Raw genomic sequence first — 14219 nt, 5'->3', positions numbered from 1 at the left:
GTTTTATATATAGCAGTGTGTATATGCAGAAGGGAAGACATTTTCAAGGAGACCTTTCGAGTGAAGACTTGAAGGTGACGAGGGAGCCATACAGTGGGATCTAGAGGAGATTGGTTTAGGTAGAAGGGGTGGCAAGCGTGATGGCCCTTAGGTGCCAGCATACTTACTAAAAGTTTTCAAAGAAACCATCCAGTAAAATATCATTGCAAATTTCTGTTTTTCAATATAGATAACCTATGATATTGGATATGTGTCTCTTAGATGTTTTAAAACCATGCTTTAATTCATCAGGTCCAAAATTGAACACATTATCATAACTCTCAAAGCTGGTCCCCCTTTTCCCGCTGTCCTATATCAGTGAATGATGTTTCCATCCATACAGTTGCTCTAGCCAGAAAGCTGGGTCGACATCACTTAACTACTGCTGCATAGCACATTATCCTGAAATTTAGTGCGTTAAAACAACAATGAATGTTCATTGCATGGATCAGAAATTCAGGAACAGCTTAAGTAGATGTTCTAGCTCAGAATCTTTCGTCAGGTTACTGTCAAGATGTCAGCCATGGTTGCAGCCACGTGAAGGCTTGACTGGTGAAGAGAATCTGATTTCAAGTTGGCTCAGTCAAATGACTGGCAAGTTCGTGAATCCTATTGGTAGAAGCTCTCATTTTCTTCCATGTAGCTACTTGAGTGGCTGAGGGAAGAGTGAATGACCCAGAAGAGAGCTGGGTGGAAGTAGCAATGCATTTTATGATCAAACTACAGAATTCATGTCATCAAGAATTTACTTTGTGTAGGCAGCATTCAAGAGGAGGAAAATTAGGCTCCACCCTTTGAAGGGAGGTGTGTCAAAAAATTTAAATAAGCGTTTTTAAAATCATTGCAATCACGCTTGAAACATTTTCCTCATTCCCAACCAGTACCAAACCATCACTAAATTTTGTGGATTTTATCAGTGATATATATATCTCTTAGATTATTCTACTCTCTCCAACCCCACTGCGATCAAAATTCCTCACACTATCCTCAGCTCTCACTTTGACCGCAGGAGTTGTTTCCAAATGGGAGCTGTAAAGACAAAAGTCCAAAATGTGATCCATGAGGCACTGCATGATTGGCTACCTACAGCCGTCTCCAGCCTCATTTGTTATTACGTTGACACCTTCTGTCTCTATTCCAGACACAGTAACATTCCTTTAGTCTCTGTCCTTCCCATGACACCACAGGTTCTAAGATATTTTCTCTTGTATGTCTATTCAGTCTTTTTCTGCCTGATATTCTGGACTACTATTTCAGCAGCCCCTCCTCCTAGAAGTGTTCACTGAATTTATACAAATTGATAGACTTCTTTTGATTATTTAAAATCTTGCTAGAATACCAGAAGTGAAATAAAACTATTAAACTAAAGACAATATAAAACCAGAATTGCTTTAAATATTCATTCAGTAGTTGATTTCTGAAAACTAAATGTCCTGAATAAGAAGTTATTTAAGGAAGAGTGGTAAACAGGTGTGTCAGTTAGGGCCCCTATAATTATACATTTGCAATATGACTTTGAACTTCTCTTACTAAGGTGCCTTCAACCGTGAATTGAATTCATAAGCTAGGATGGGTCCATCAGATTTTTTCTTTATGGTGCTCAGTATTTCCTGAGTTTGTTGGTATTTTCTACACTTGGATTTCATGAGATACTATTATACCATTCAGGGCCCTTTTACATTAATTAGCTTGAGTGAATTTCTCTTTATTTCAATTAAAAATATCCCTGACCAAAAGAGTCATGCTATCAAAGGCAAAATCCAGACATTGGCATAAGAATTTGACATTTTTTGAAACATATGTGTAGAATATGTCATTTGTTTTACTGCAATTTTCTGTGAAAAATGTGTACCACTTTTAAGTCTCCATTTTTATACTGGTTAAAGAATATCTGGCTTGCCCAACGTGAAACAACTAGTTAATGACAAAACTAGAACAAAATGTAAGCCTCCTGGCTGTCCATCTGGAGCTTCAACCATTCTACTATGATGATTTTCATTTAGTTATCTTGGGCACTGGACACATAATAGGAACTATTGAGTCTATTCTAAGTAATTTTCAATGTTTCTGAAATGCTTAATTAGTTTTCTTTAAAATAAACAAGTCATTAAGAAGCTACAAATCAATGAGTTAATTAGCTGTGTTATGGCCTTTTAGATTTTTCAGTTGAAATAAGCTGATGTCAAAAATATAAAGAAGTAAACTACTACCCATGAGAATAGACAGTTTCCATAGAAGTTATAACAACTAGCATGAGTTTTGAGCACAGCATTTTGAAAGCATTTAGTAAAACTGAGTGACTTTATGATAAAAATAAATTTTGTAGATGAAACGAACAAACTTATATAAAGATGAGAGTTAAGAAACCTCAGATGACTACACTATCTATCCCTGTCATCTACTTTTTTTTTTTTACATCTTTATTGGAGTATAACTGCTTTACAATGGTGTGTTAGTTTCTGCTTTATAACAAAGTGAATCAGTTATACATATACATATGTCCCCATATCTCTTCCCTCCTGCATCTCCTTCCCTCCCACCCTCCCTATCCCACCCCTCTAGGTGGTCACAAAGCACCGAGCTGATCTCCCTGTGCTATGCGGCTGCTTCCCACTAGCTATCTATTTTACATTGGTAGTGTATATATGTCCATGCCTCTCTCTCACTTTGTCCCAGCTTACCCTTCCCCCTCCCCATGTCCTCAAGTCCATTCTCTAGTAGGTCTGTGTCTTTATTCCCGTCTTGCCCCTAGGTTCTTCATGACATTTTTTTTTCTTAAATTCCATATATATGTGTTAGCATACGGTATTTGTCTTTCTCTTTCTGACTTACTTCACTCTGCCTGTCATCTACTTTACTGGAGTCCTCCTTCTCCACCTGTCTTATCCCTCCACCTCCTATCCCGCACCTATAACCCTATATTAACCCTTCATATACAAACACGCAAACAATATGTAACTTATCACTGACAACTAGCAAGCATTGAACAGACATACCTACTAAGTCCTAATTTATGTAAGCACTGAATGTAGATACCACTGCAATCAGGTCTGGCTAAAAAAGCACCCATCACATTCTAATTGACAATTCTCCAGTTCCACCATTAAATGATGATTTTCAGACATACAACTTTGCTTTAATTTTCTCTTTCAGATTTCTATATCCTGATTTCCCCTTGTTTCTAAATATTTGTTCTAGGCTCTTCCCTGATTATTCATAAGCATCACTCCTAACTTGGGCAGAAGGACAGAAGGATGAAAATGTTGGACACTCTCTGGTGTATAATGTTTGACCTCTCCATCACTATATTTAGTTAATTCATTTCAAAAATACTTATCCAGTTATTTACTGTGGGTGCTCTGGATTACTTCTGGGGCTATTAAAACACATGCAACAGTCATGAGTTTTGCTTAAATAGAAGATCCTATAAAGTCAGAGATAGACATTGATTGATTAATCTTATTAAAAATACAATTACAATTGTAACAAGTGCTGTTAATGAGATACAAATTTGATAAATATTGTAACAGGATTTTGCAGAATGAGATAGAATAGGTAAGGCTTCCTGAGGAAATGATGCTTATACCAAGATCACAAAGATAAGTAGAATTTAATTAAATTAATAGAAGACCAATGAGTATTCCAAAGGTAATGCCTAGCAGTAGGTTGTACCAGAGGAGCTGAAGAGGATATGGTGAGATGTAGTTGGATTATGGATAAAATTATAAGGTAGGACCAACTGGAAGGATATGATATGTGGAATACAAGAGGAGTCAAGAGTTATCAAAGATTTTCCAGCTGAGAAATGTAAAGATTTTGTTACCATTAACCAAGTTTGAAAAGAATGGAAGAGAAACAAGCTTGTGTGGGAATAGCAGGAGTTTAATGTATGTTTGCTTTTATCAGAGAGCTAGGTTGCTAGCAATCTGATTATTTTATTCCAGTTTCAGAAATGGAGGCAATTCCAAGCTATGCTTAGCTTCCTGCTAAGACTTCTGTATTTCTGTTTCATTCTTACTCAGCAGCTGTAATTCTTTGCGATCTCAGACCAACTCATAGGAGTTCACGCCTTTTTGTCCCCCTAAAATCCATAAAGCTTTCAAAACTTGTACACAGATTGTTAACCTCTCAGCTGGTACTCTGAAGTTTATTGCCATCCTTAAGGGAAACTCACTTCTGTAAGTTTCCTTGTCTTAGATCTTAGCCATGTGACTTTTCACTGTGTTTTTAGCTCTCCGATGCACAGTTTTGTTTTCTTTTTAACCTTGTCTAGTGTTTTCAGTGGAAAGTTTAATTTGATTTAAAATATTGGCTTATAGGGACTTCCCTGGTGGTGTAGTGGTTAAGAATCCACCTGCCAATGCAGGCAACACGGGTTCTAGCCCTGGTCCGGGAAGATGCCACATGCCGTGGAGCAAGTAAGCCCGTGCACCACAACTAATGAGCCTGCGCTCTAGAGCCCACACGCCACAACTACTGAGTCTGCGTGCCACTACTACTGAAGCCCACGTGCCTAGAGCCCGTGCTCCGCAACAAGGGAAGCCACCGCAGTGAGAAGACCACACACCACAATGAAGAGTAGCCCCTGCTTGCTGCAACAAGAGAAAGCCCACACACAGCTACGAAGACCCAATGCAGCCAAAAATTAATTAATTAATTTAAAAAATAGAATAAATAAGATAAATAAAAATAAAATATTGGCTTATAAATTTAATATCTGAGTGGCCTGGGAAAAAACCTCTTTACCTTAGTGTCTTCATCTGTAATACATAGGTAATAATATCTAACTAGAAAAGTTGTTATGAGAATAAAATGATATCATATATATACATGAATCCTGTGCCTGAGAGATCAGGAAGCAGCTACCATTTTTATTGTTAGGTGAATTTAAAATAACCCAAGCCTCATCAAACTGCAGAGAGAAATGAGATCGCTTTAAAATGATAATCGTATTTCACTGGCACATTGCTCACAGTGGGAAGAATCAAGATCCCAGTACCCTTTTAATTTTGAGTTATTTCTCTGAGCCTCCAAGGGTATTCTAGAATAGTCCTTTTATATTCTTCCACTTTGGCCTCTTTTTAAAATAATTAATATTAAACAATCAACTTAAAGCCCGCTTCACTGCCTGTGTCATCATGGCAAACAATTCGTCCTCTTCTAAGGCAGGATGCTTTAGTGTGAAATGCTCAAAACATCACGTATTCTCAGATGTTTCAGTTTCTCTTTAGTTCTCCCATAAAGAGACTAAAGCCATAAAGAATTGGAAAGAATGTTCATCTCTTCAATTCTGGGTTTTATTTTTCAAACTGTGGGCTTGAAATATCAATTGCTTGTGTCTGCAGCTCAGAAAGTTCCAAATAATAGTAACTGTGACAGTTTTTTTTCACTAAGAGTTGTAACCCCATAGGACTGGTTTATAAAGCTAGAGAATACATAGTCAACTGTCTTTCCCCCTTATACCCCAAACCTTCTCTGCCTCAAGAGTCTGGGCACTGATTTATTCCCCATAAGTCACTGTGCTTCTGTGCAAACCAACTCATGAAAATAGATGCACAGAGATTTGTGGCCCTCGTGCCAAGACTCATCTCAAACCCATATTACGTTTCCTAGCTACAGCTTTCATATTTTCTCTCAATTTTAAGGTGCATTTAGCAGAGTGAAATAAGTATGGACAATGATATTAAATCCATCTTTACAGCATCTCTATTTAGTAGTTATTTCTGCCCTCCAAAAGTGGATATATTTTACTTTCTTGTCTCATTAAAGAGGAAGGGAGGGGATAGAAGGGGAGGGGCAGGGACTTATCTTTTTGATGGATTTTGGTATTTGATTTTAATGCTTAAAAAATATAGGCTTCTGCCAGTCTCTCAGAAATTGAAGTCTCTCAACTTTCAAGTGACAAGTCATTATAAAAATAAGAATATATAAGATTCTTAAGTGAAAAATGTGTTAATTGATGGGAATGTGTATGAGCCCACATAGAGTTTCCAAGAAAGTTAATAGTAAATTCAGTACTTGGCACAGCATAGAAAAGACAAGCCAAGTGTGGGAGCCAGGCAAATTTGTGCAGAGATTGTTTTGAGATTTTCATAAATAAAAGACTTCTAAAATATCCAAAGATGCTTCCTTCAAAAATACTGATCATGAGTCATTTGCTAACAACTTAGTAACTTGCTATAAATATGTTGAAAGACGAGGTTTAGACAAAAAAAAAATGGACTTCATAATAAAGTTTCTTATCCAAAATCCATTCTAGGGACTTCCCTGGCGGTCCAATAGTTAAGACTTCTCCTTCCACCGCAGGGGATGCGGGTTTGATCCCTGGTCCGGGAGCTAAGATCCCACAAGCCTCAGGGCCAAAAAACCAAAACATAAAACAGAAGCAACACTGTAACAAATTGAATGAAGACTTTAAAAATGGTCCACATCAAAAAAAAAGATCTTAAAACAAAACAAAACAAAAACCCCAAAAATCCACTCTAAATGCAACTTAGATTTCTTCTTACTGCCTCCCCCTAACCTGAGTTTTTTTTCCTTTTAAGAATTTTTTTTTTTTTATACTGGAGTATAGTTGATTTACAATGTTGTGTTAGTTTCAGGTGTACAGCAAAGTAATTCAGTTATGCGTATACATATATCTATTCTTTTTCAAATTATTTCCCGTTTAGGTTATTACAGAATATTGAGTAGAGTTCCCTGTGCTACACAGTAGGTCCTTGTTGGTTGTCTATCTTATATATTGTAGTGTGTGTATGTTCATCCCAAGCTCCTGATTTATCCCTCCCCCTCCCCCTTTCCCCTTTGGTAACCATAAGTTTGTTTTCTAAGTCTGTGAGTCCATTTTTGTTTTGTAAATAAGTTCATTTGTATCATTTTTTAAAGTATTCCGCATGTAAGTGATATCATAATGATATTTGTCTTTCTCTGCCTGACTTACTTCATTTAGTGTGATAATCTCCAGGTCCACCAATGTTACTGCAAATGGCATTATTTCATTATTTTTAATGGCTGAGTAATATTCCATTGTATATACGTGCCACATCTTTATCCATTCATCTGTCGATGGGTTCCTTCCATGTCTTGGCTGTTGTAAACAGTGCTGCAATGAACATTGGGGTGCATGTACCTTCGAACCATGTTTTTGTCTGGATATATGCTCAAGAGTGGGATTGCTGCATCATATGGTAGCTCCCCCCACCCTGAGTTTTAACAACTTAAGAAAAATGTTTTTGAATATGTAAGTATAGATGATATTGACTATTTAAAAATTAGAGTAAGATCTCAGATTGGTCACACAGAGCCTCATACTGTGTATGTATATTTATTACTATAAGCTCTCTTAAATGATTACAGTTGTCTGAAGACAGTCTACCATTTTTCCTACAGTGCTAGTCTCCATGGTGCTAGATATTACTGTAATAGGAAGAAAATTCTAGGAGAAATATACCAGAGCAAGAGTCGTAGGTGATTAGAAGTCTCCCCATATGCACAGACTCCACCATTTTCAGAAGCGAAGGGATAGCCTGTGTAGAAATGCTTTTTAGCCAAATACCCAATGTAATTTTGCCAACAGTAATTCCTTTTGAGTCAAAACTGTGAATCTTTAGAAATAAAATCAATTGTCCATAAGTCATTGAATGGCTCTCGTGTCACTGAAAGAAATATAACTAGTAAAGAAATCTGGACTATTTCTCTGCTCAGAATTTTCTCATTTATTAATAGGTATTATCATGCAGAGCTTGGTTGTGAATCCCTGTTATAAAACATGAAGGTTTTGCTCGAAGTGGCAGGAACAAAGGAGCCAGCCTATCATTCTCCTCACTATAATCTCACTTCCCAGCTTCTGTGCTCTGATCCTTCCCAAGGATTCTCTGTAGAACCCAGATGGGCCCAGACAGAGTAATCTATTGAACTGTGAACACTACAGATTCAAGTTTGTGTTATACATACTTACCATTCCTAACAGAGTGCTTTGCACCTAACAAATTATATGAGAACTCAAAATTCATTGTTTCAACATTTAACAGATATTTAAATACATTTTGGCATGAGAAAGTATATCTTTACAATTTTATTGTTATAAGTTGCTTTAATTGTATTGTTAGTAAACCTCTCAGCTTATACAAGTCTTTAAAAAGTTTATGTATTATAATTTTAAAATAATTTATCATCTCTTACCTACCTTCACTCCATCTCAGTCCAATGTGTATTTCATGTATTCTTCTCAAAGCTCATTAATCAAATTATATTAGGGATTTTATTAATTTTTAAGTATAACATCAAAAGAATGTCTCTTAATAGAATATTTACTGGTATTTAGTCAATTACAAGTGTTGACTATTTGTTATGGGGAAACCCAGAAGGTAAACTCTGTATCTTTTCTTTTAAAAGCAAATCTTTACATTACTTATGAGAAAAGATTTTTTTTTAGAGTCTTACAAAATAGTATTATGGGAGTTAGCTGTTACCAGGAGTGACTACAATTATCCAGAGAGAAAGATGGATGGAGCTGTGAGGAGTGTGGCTCTTTAAAACACAAATACAGTAAAAACAAATATAAAAAGAAATCTAGGAACACACTGTCAGATCAGTGATAGCAAAATTAGTGGAATACCGACCTCTGTAAATTCCCTCCTCTGTAAAAGCAGTGAGAAAACTGTCAAAAAAAGTGACAATCAACTTGTTCAGAACTCTGGTAATTAATCAGAGATGTGCAGTAATCCACGAATTAGTTTAATCAAGAAAAACATCTGAATCTTGGTAAGAACAGTGGGATTTCTGGTGTTATAACTTGCCCTATTCCCATCCCCCTGTCTCGAGCTCCACGGTAGCATTGTAAGCCTATAGCCTACAATAACAGTAAAAACAGCAGCCTGGCAGCTACCAGAGGGGACAGCATGGAGTTTGAATTCCTTTAAAACCATATTCTTGGAAAATTGTCATTATTTGACCTGTCTGGAGGTTTTCTGGGATACCTCACTCGCAAGACTTTTATTTGACCTAACTTGGAGCTTACCCTTTCCCGGAGATGTTTGTCAAATTTTTAACTTCATGAGTACCTGAGGCAGTAGAGAACAGTGGGTGCAGACTAACCATGAATCTTAAAAGAAAAAGCAGCAGAATGATATGTTCATAGGGGTTTAGAAAAGCTCCACATATTCTTGGGCATCTAGAAGTCCACACGTTATGTACAAGGCTGTGAGCATTCAGTATGGTGGGCTGAACTGCATCCTTCCAAAATTTCACATGTTGAAGTTCTAACTCCCAATACCTCAGAACATGACTTTATTTGTAGATAATTAAGATATAATGGAGTCAAATTGGTGGACCCTAATCTGATATGACTGGTGTCCTTCTAGGAAGAGATTAAGACATAGACACACAAAGAGGAAGGACCATGTGAAGACACAGAGAGAAGACGGCCACCTACAAGCAAGGATGGAGGCCCTCAGAGGAAACTAGCCCTGCCAACAACTTGATCTTGGATTCCTAGCCTCCAGAATTGTGAGAAAATTAATTTCTGTTGTTTAAACCACCCAGTCAGTGGTAATTTGTTAAGAGAGTCCTGGCAAATGAATACACCCAGGGCTGTATGCATGCTCAGGAAGAACCCAGAGAGACCCTGAATTCTCAACTCTGGGGGCATTTGGGCCCTGTGTAAATAGGAGGTAAAGGCTAAGGCAGATTTGTCAACTGCCTGACTCAAAGTTGAAGCAAAACCCCATGAACTCAGGACCCCCAGCAAATACTATGAGATTTATTGGTCCTGGGAATTAAAAAAAATCCCTGTCCAATTATTAGCTGATCTCTAAGCTAAGTGAAAAGATATCGCATAGTCATATACGATAAATAATATAGACTTTACAGAATTTGTTCAGAAAAGTCAATTACTAGGCAAAGACCATAAATCAGCTATTTTAAATACATTCAAAGAGCTAAAAGAAACCATGCCCAAAGAACTGGAGAGAAAGTATGACAATAATATCTCACCAAATACAAAATACCAACAGAGAGATAGAAATTACAGAAAGAACAGCAGAGAAATTTTGGATTTGAACGGTAGAGTAACTAAAATGCAAAATTCACAGGAAGGCTTCTTTTAGTTTCCTCTGACTGCTGTAACAATTTACTACAAACTGGGTGGCATAAAACTGCAGAAATTTATTTTCTCAGAGTTCTGGATGCCAGAAGTCTGAAATCAGTTCACTGGGCCCAAAACAAGATGTGAGGAGGACCATGCTCCCTCGGAGGTTCTAGGGGAGACTCAGTCCCTTCCTATTCCAGCCTCTGTTGAACGCCGGCATTCCTTGCCTACGGCCACATCACTCTAATCTCTGCTTCTCGGCCACACTGACTTCCCTCTTCTGCCTGCCATCAAATATACCTCTGCATCTCTCTTCTAAGGATACATGTCACTGCATATAGGGCTGACATGGATAACCTATGATAATCTCCCCCATGCAGTGCAAAATGTGAGGGAATGCCAATTCAGCGTACATAGTTAACTATAATTTTTTTTTAAAAGTAGGGAGACACAGTATTACTGGTTCAGAGCCAGGTAAGTTGGTTTATTTGTTGGTGAAAGAATGTACTATTTTCTGACAACTGAAAGGAAGGGTTTTGCAAAAGAAATACAGGGAATAGTTTAGAAGCAGTAATATGTAGCTAGGAGAGCTCTGACAATGCCTTCTTCTGCCTGCTGTTCTTGGGCCATGGAAAGTGGACAAATGCTGCTTAAGAGGGCAGGTAAAAGTTACTTAAAACCAGATGGTAGAAGAAAGTTCTGGAGTTATTGAGAGGAGAGGAGCGTTGTTTTTCCTTTCATGATGATGATGATGACATTAGAATAAACTTTCCAGGGATCAGCATGGCAAGGAGTTCAACTGACTAGTAATAATCAGAGATAAAGGCTTACAAAGTAATATGGAACCAGAAGAATAGGGAGAGAAGAAGCTTCTGTTTAGAGAGAAAGAAAGAAAGACAGAATGAAAGTTATTGAGAAGATAAGTGATTCAGAATGTCCAGAACTAGATAGATCCTCTAGAACAGGGCAAGAGTTAATAGGTGCTGTTAACTGTGATACTATACTTTCAGAAATATTGTTCTCACATTACCACTGATATTGGATTTTACCATTGTGATTATGAATTACTGAATATATGTGTGTGGTAGACGATTTAATGGTGATGGCTCTAAGGTTTATTTTCCCTTCTTATTAAACATTCTGGCAGGAGGAATTTAATAACTTGATACTGCTGAGAGTGACCACAAAGGTTCAGGGTTTGGCGAGGCTCTAAGTTGAGTGACAGAGCTGGGAGGACATGATGACTGACAATCGCAGGAAGTAACGTCAGGTTGAATATAAATATTTCAAACAGATGTGTGTTCAGAAAGCCTGCTTCACTTTTCTGAGCAAACTCTGTGGATAAAAAGAATCATTTGATATTAGCAAGTAGGCCTAGACCTTCTGGGACCAACCTAGGTAAATGAGGAGCTGGTCGGGGGTTCAGTCATTTGTGGGCTTCTAGGATGAGCAGCTGCAGAAAAAGGAAAATGTTTGAATGAAAAAAATACAATAACCCTTTAACTTTCCTGGACACAGGTTCTCATTCCATAATAGCCAACTGCACAGACCACATTTATGGTAATTTCTCAAACTCCATGCACAAATTTTAGGTCTGAACAAAATGTACTGTGTATGAATGACACCAAGTGAAAGCAGAATGAATTGAACTGAGTATGTTACTAATATAGGAAGCACTCACTCTAATTGAAGAAAAGAACATTGTTGTTTAACCTATAGGACCGAAGTTTTATTACTGTTGAGAACAATTCTTAAAACTTGAAAGGTGATGTTCTTTTCCTCTATAAAAGCAATAAGAATTGTATTTCACAGCTGAACTTTCATATTTTCTTATGTCTGAACAACTTAGGATAATTTTAGCTAAAAATTGCAATCAGAAATCAAATTTGGATAAATACAAATTTTGGAAGCCTAATAATTTGGAGTGGCTTTGTTTCCAGACTTAACTCAAATATTGTCACTACTGAATACATGTGAAAAATTATAAATTCTGACTGTAAATCTATAAATACCTATCTGTCACTATGATAATATTCACTATACAGTATATAAACCTTTTTTTTTTTGTTTTAGTGTTTTCAAACCGTATTTTTTGTGTGTGTGTGTGGTACATGGGCCTCTCACTGTTGTGGCCTCTCCCGTTGCGGAGCACAGGCTCTGGACGCGCAGGCTCAGCGGCCATGGCTCACGGGCCCAGCCGCTCTGCGGCATGTGGGATCGTCCCAGACCGGGGCACGAACCCGTGTCCCCTGCATCGGCAGGCGGACTCTCAACCACTGCGCCGCCAGGGAAGCCCCAAACTGTATTTTTTTGTTTTATTGAACTTAAAGTTTTGTTTTTTTTTTGCTTAGCATTTTTATTTTCTATTTCTAGGTAACAACTGTTAGGAAGACTTTTTCTTTGGGTAAAATCTGTATTATTTTTTCTCATTTGCAGCTTGGTTGCAACAAAGGAAACAGATAGTGCAAGGTCTCGAAGTGCCCCAATGTCACCTTCTGACTTTCTGGATAAATTAATGGGAAGGACGTCGGGGTATGATGCAAGAATCAGACCCAATTTTAAAGGTAATTGTTTTACTTACTAGAATATATGACATGTGTTTTATTTTTTATTATGTTTTAACATCTTTATTGGAGTATGATTGCTTTACAATAGTGTGCTAGTTTCTGCCCTATAACAGAGTTAATCGGCTATACATATACATATATCCCCATATCTCCTCCCTCTTGCATCTCCCTCCCTCCCACCCTCCCTATCCCACCCCTCTAGGTGGTCATAAAGCACCGAGCTGATCTCCCTGTGCTATGCGGCTGCTTCCCACTAGCTATCTATTTTACATTTGGTAGTGTATGTAAGTTCATGCCACTCTCTCACTTCACCCCAGCTTACCTTTCCCCCTCCCCATGTCCTCAAGTCCATTCTCTACATCTGCATCTTTATTCCTGTCCTGCCCCTAGGTTTGTCAGAACCTTTTTATTTTTTTAGGTTCCATATATATGTGTTAGCATAGGGTATTTGTTTTTCTCTTTCTGACTGACTTCACTCTGTATGACAGATGATGAAACAAGATAAATTTTCAAATTGATTTCCCCCCAAATTCTAAAGCTTATTTCCAATAATCCTCCAAGCACTATATTGGTCAAAGATATGCCTTAAAAGAAGAAATATATTCTCATGTTAATAGCTCTCACAATTAGTCTTCTTTGGACCATACAACATTACATTAGTTTGTGTACAATCTCATGATTTGATATTTTTATACACTATGAGATGGTGATTGCAATGAGTTTAGGTACCATCTGTCACCATACAAACTTGTTACAACATTGTTGACTATATTCCCTATGCTGTACATTACATCGCCATTGACTTATTTATTTTACAGCTGGAAGTTCATAACTTTTAATCTCCTTCACCTATTTCAGTCATCACCCTACCACCTTCCCCTCTATTCCCTTGTCTATTTTCTTTCTCTTTTAAAAAATGTGCCTACTGAATCAAATGAACTAATTTAAAGTGGATATTATATATGCTTTCCCTTCCAATTTGTCAAAAACCAGGAATTAATACTGTGAGATTTTAGGGGCATGTCTATCAATAATGTGATATTCCACTAGTCTAAGTTTTTTTGAAAAAAATAAAGGAGCAAAATTAACTATATATTTTTTAAAAAAGAATAGGAACAGAAATTTGCCAAACAGATGTGACAATATATTACAATAACTTAAATGATTTAGTATTCACTTCTTCATGGATTAAAAAGAAATTTTTTTTTTTTTTTTGGCTGTGCTGTGCAGCATGCAGGGCCTTAGTTCCCCGACCAGGGATGGAACCCATGTCCCTGCAGTGGAAGCACGGAGTCCTGACCACTGGACATGGATTAAAATCTTAATGAAAAAAAAAAAAAACAACCTAGAAAATACCTAGATAACTGATCAGACAATAGGAAAATGTTTTTAAAATATAAAATTATTGAGAAAAATCTGTATGTTTGACCTTTCAGGAATTTATAAATTTCGTATGAGGAAAACAAAAAATCTTAGTAGAGACATTCTCAGACAATTTGCAGAAGATAAATTAGAATATTCAACCT

The 14219-nt window shown here is 37.1% G+C and overlaps 1 protein-coding gene across 1 annotated transcript in view; it reads left to right on the top strand.

The window, feature by feature from the left end:
• The window catches only part of GLRA3 (glycine receptor alpha 3), a 157210-nt gene that overhangs the window by 17509 nt on the left and 125482 nt on the right, over positions 1-14219 (top strand). The window contains exon 2 of the mRNA XM_089912733.1: positions 12563-12690. Coding sequence (XP_089768859.1) covers positions 12563-12690 — 128 coding nt within the window. The remainder of the gene's footprint in view (positions 1-12562; positions 12691-14219) is intronic.

The sequence above is a fragment of the Delphinapterus leucas genome, chromosome 6, assembly GCF_059928025.1.
Source record: "Delphinapterus leucas isolate spDelLeu-1000000601 "Yukka" chromosome 6, BTC_Dleu_Yukka2, whole genome shotgun sequence".
Taxonomy (NCBI): domain Eukaryota; kingdom Metazoa; phylum Chordata; class Mammalia; order Artiodactyla; family Monodontidae; genus Delphinapterus; species Delphinapterus leucas.
This window is presented reverse-complemented; position numbering and strand designations above follow the sequence as displayed.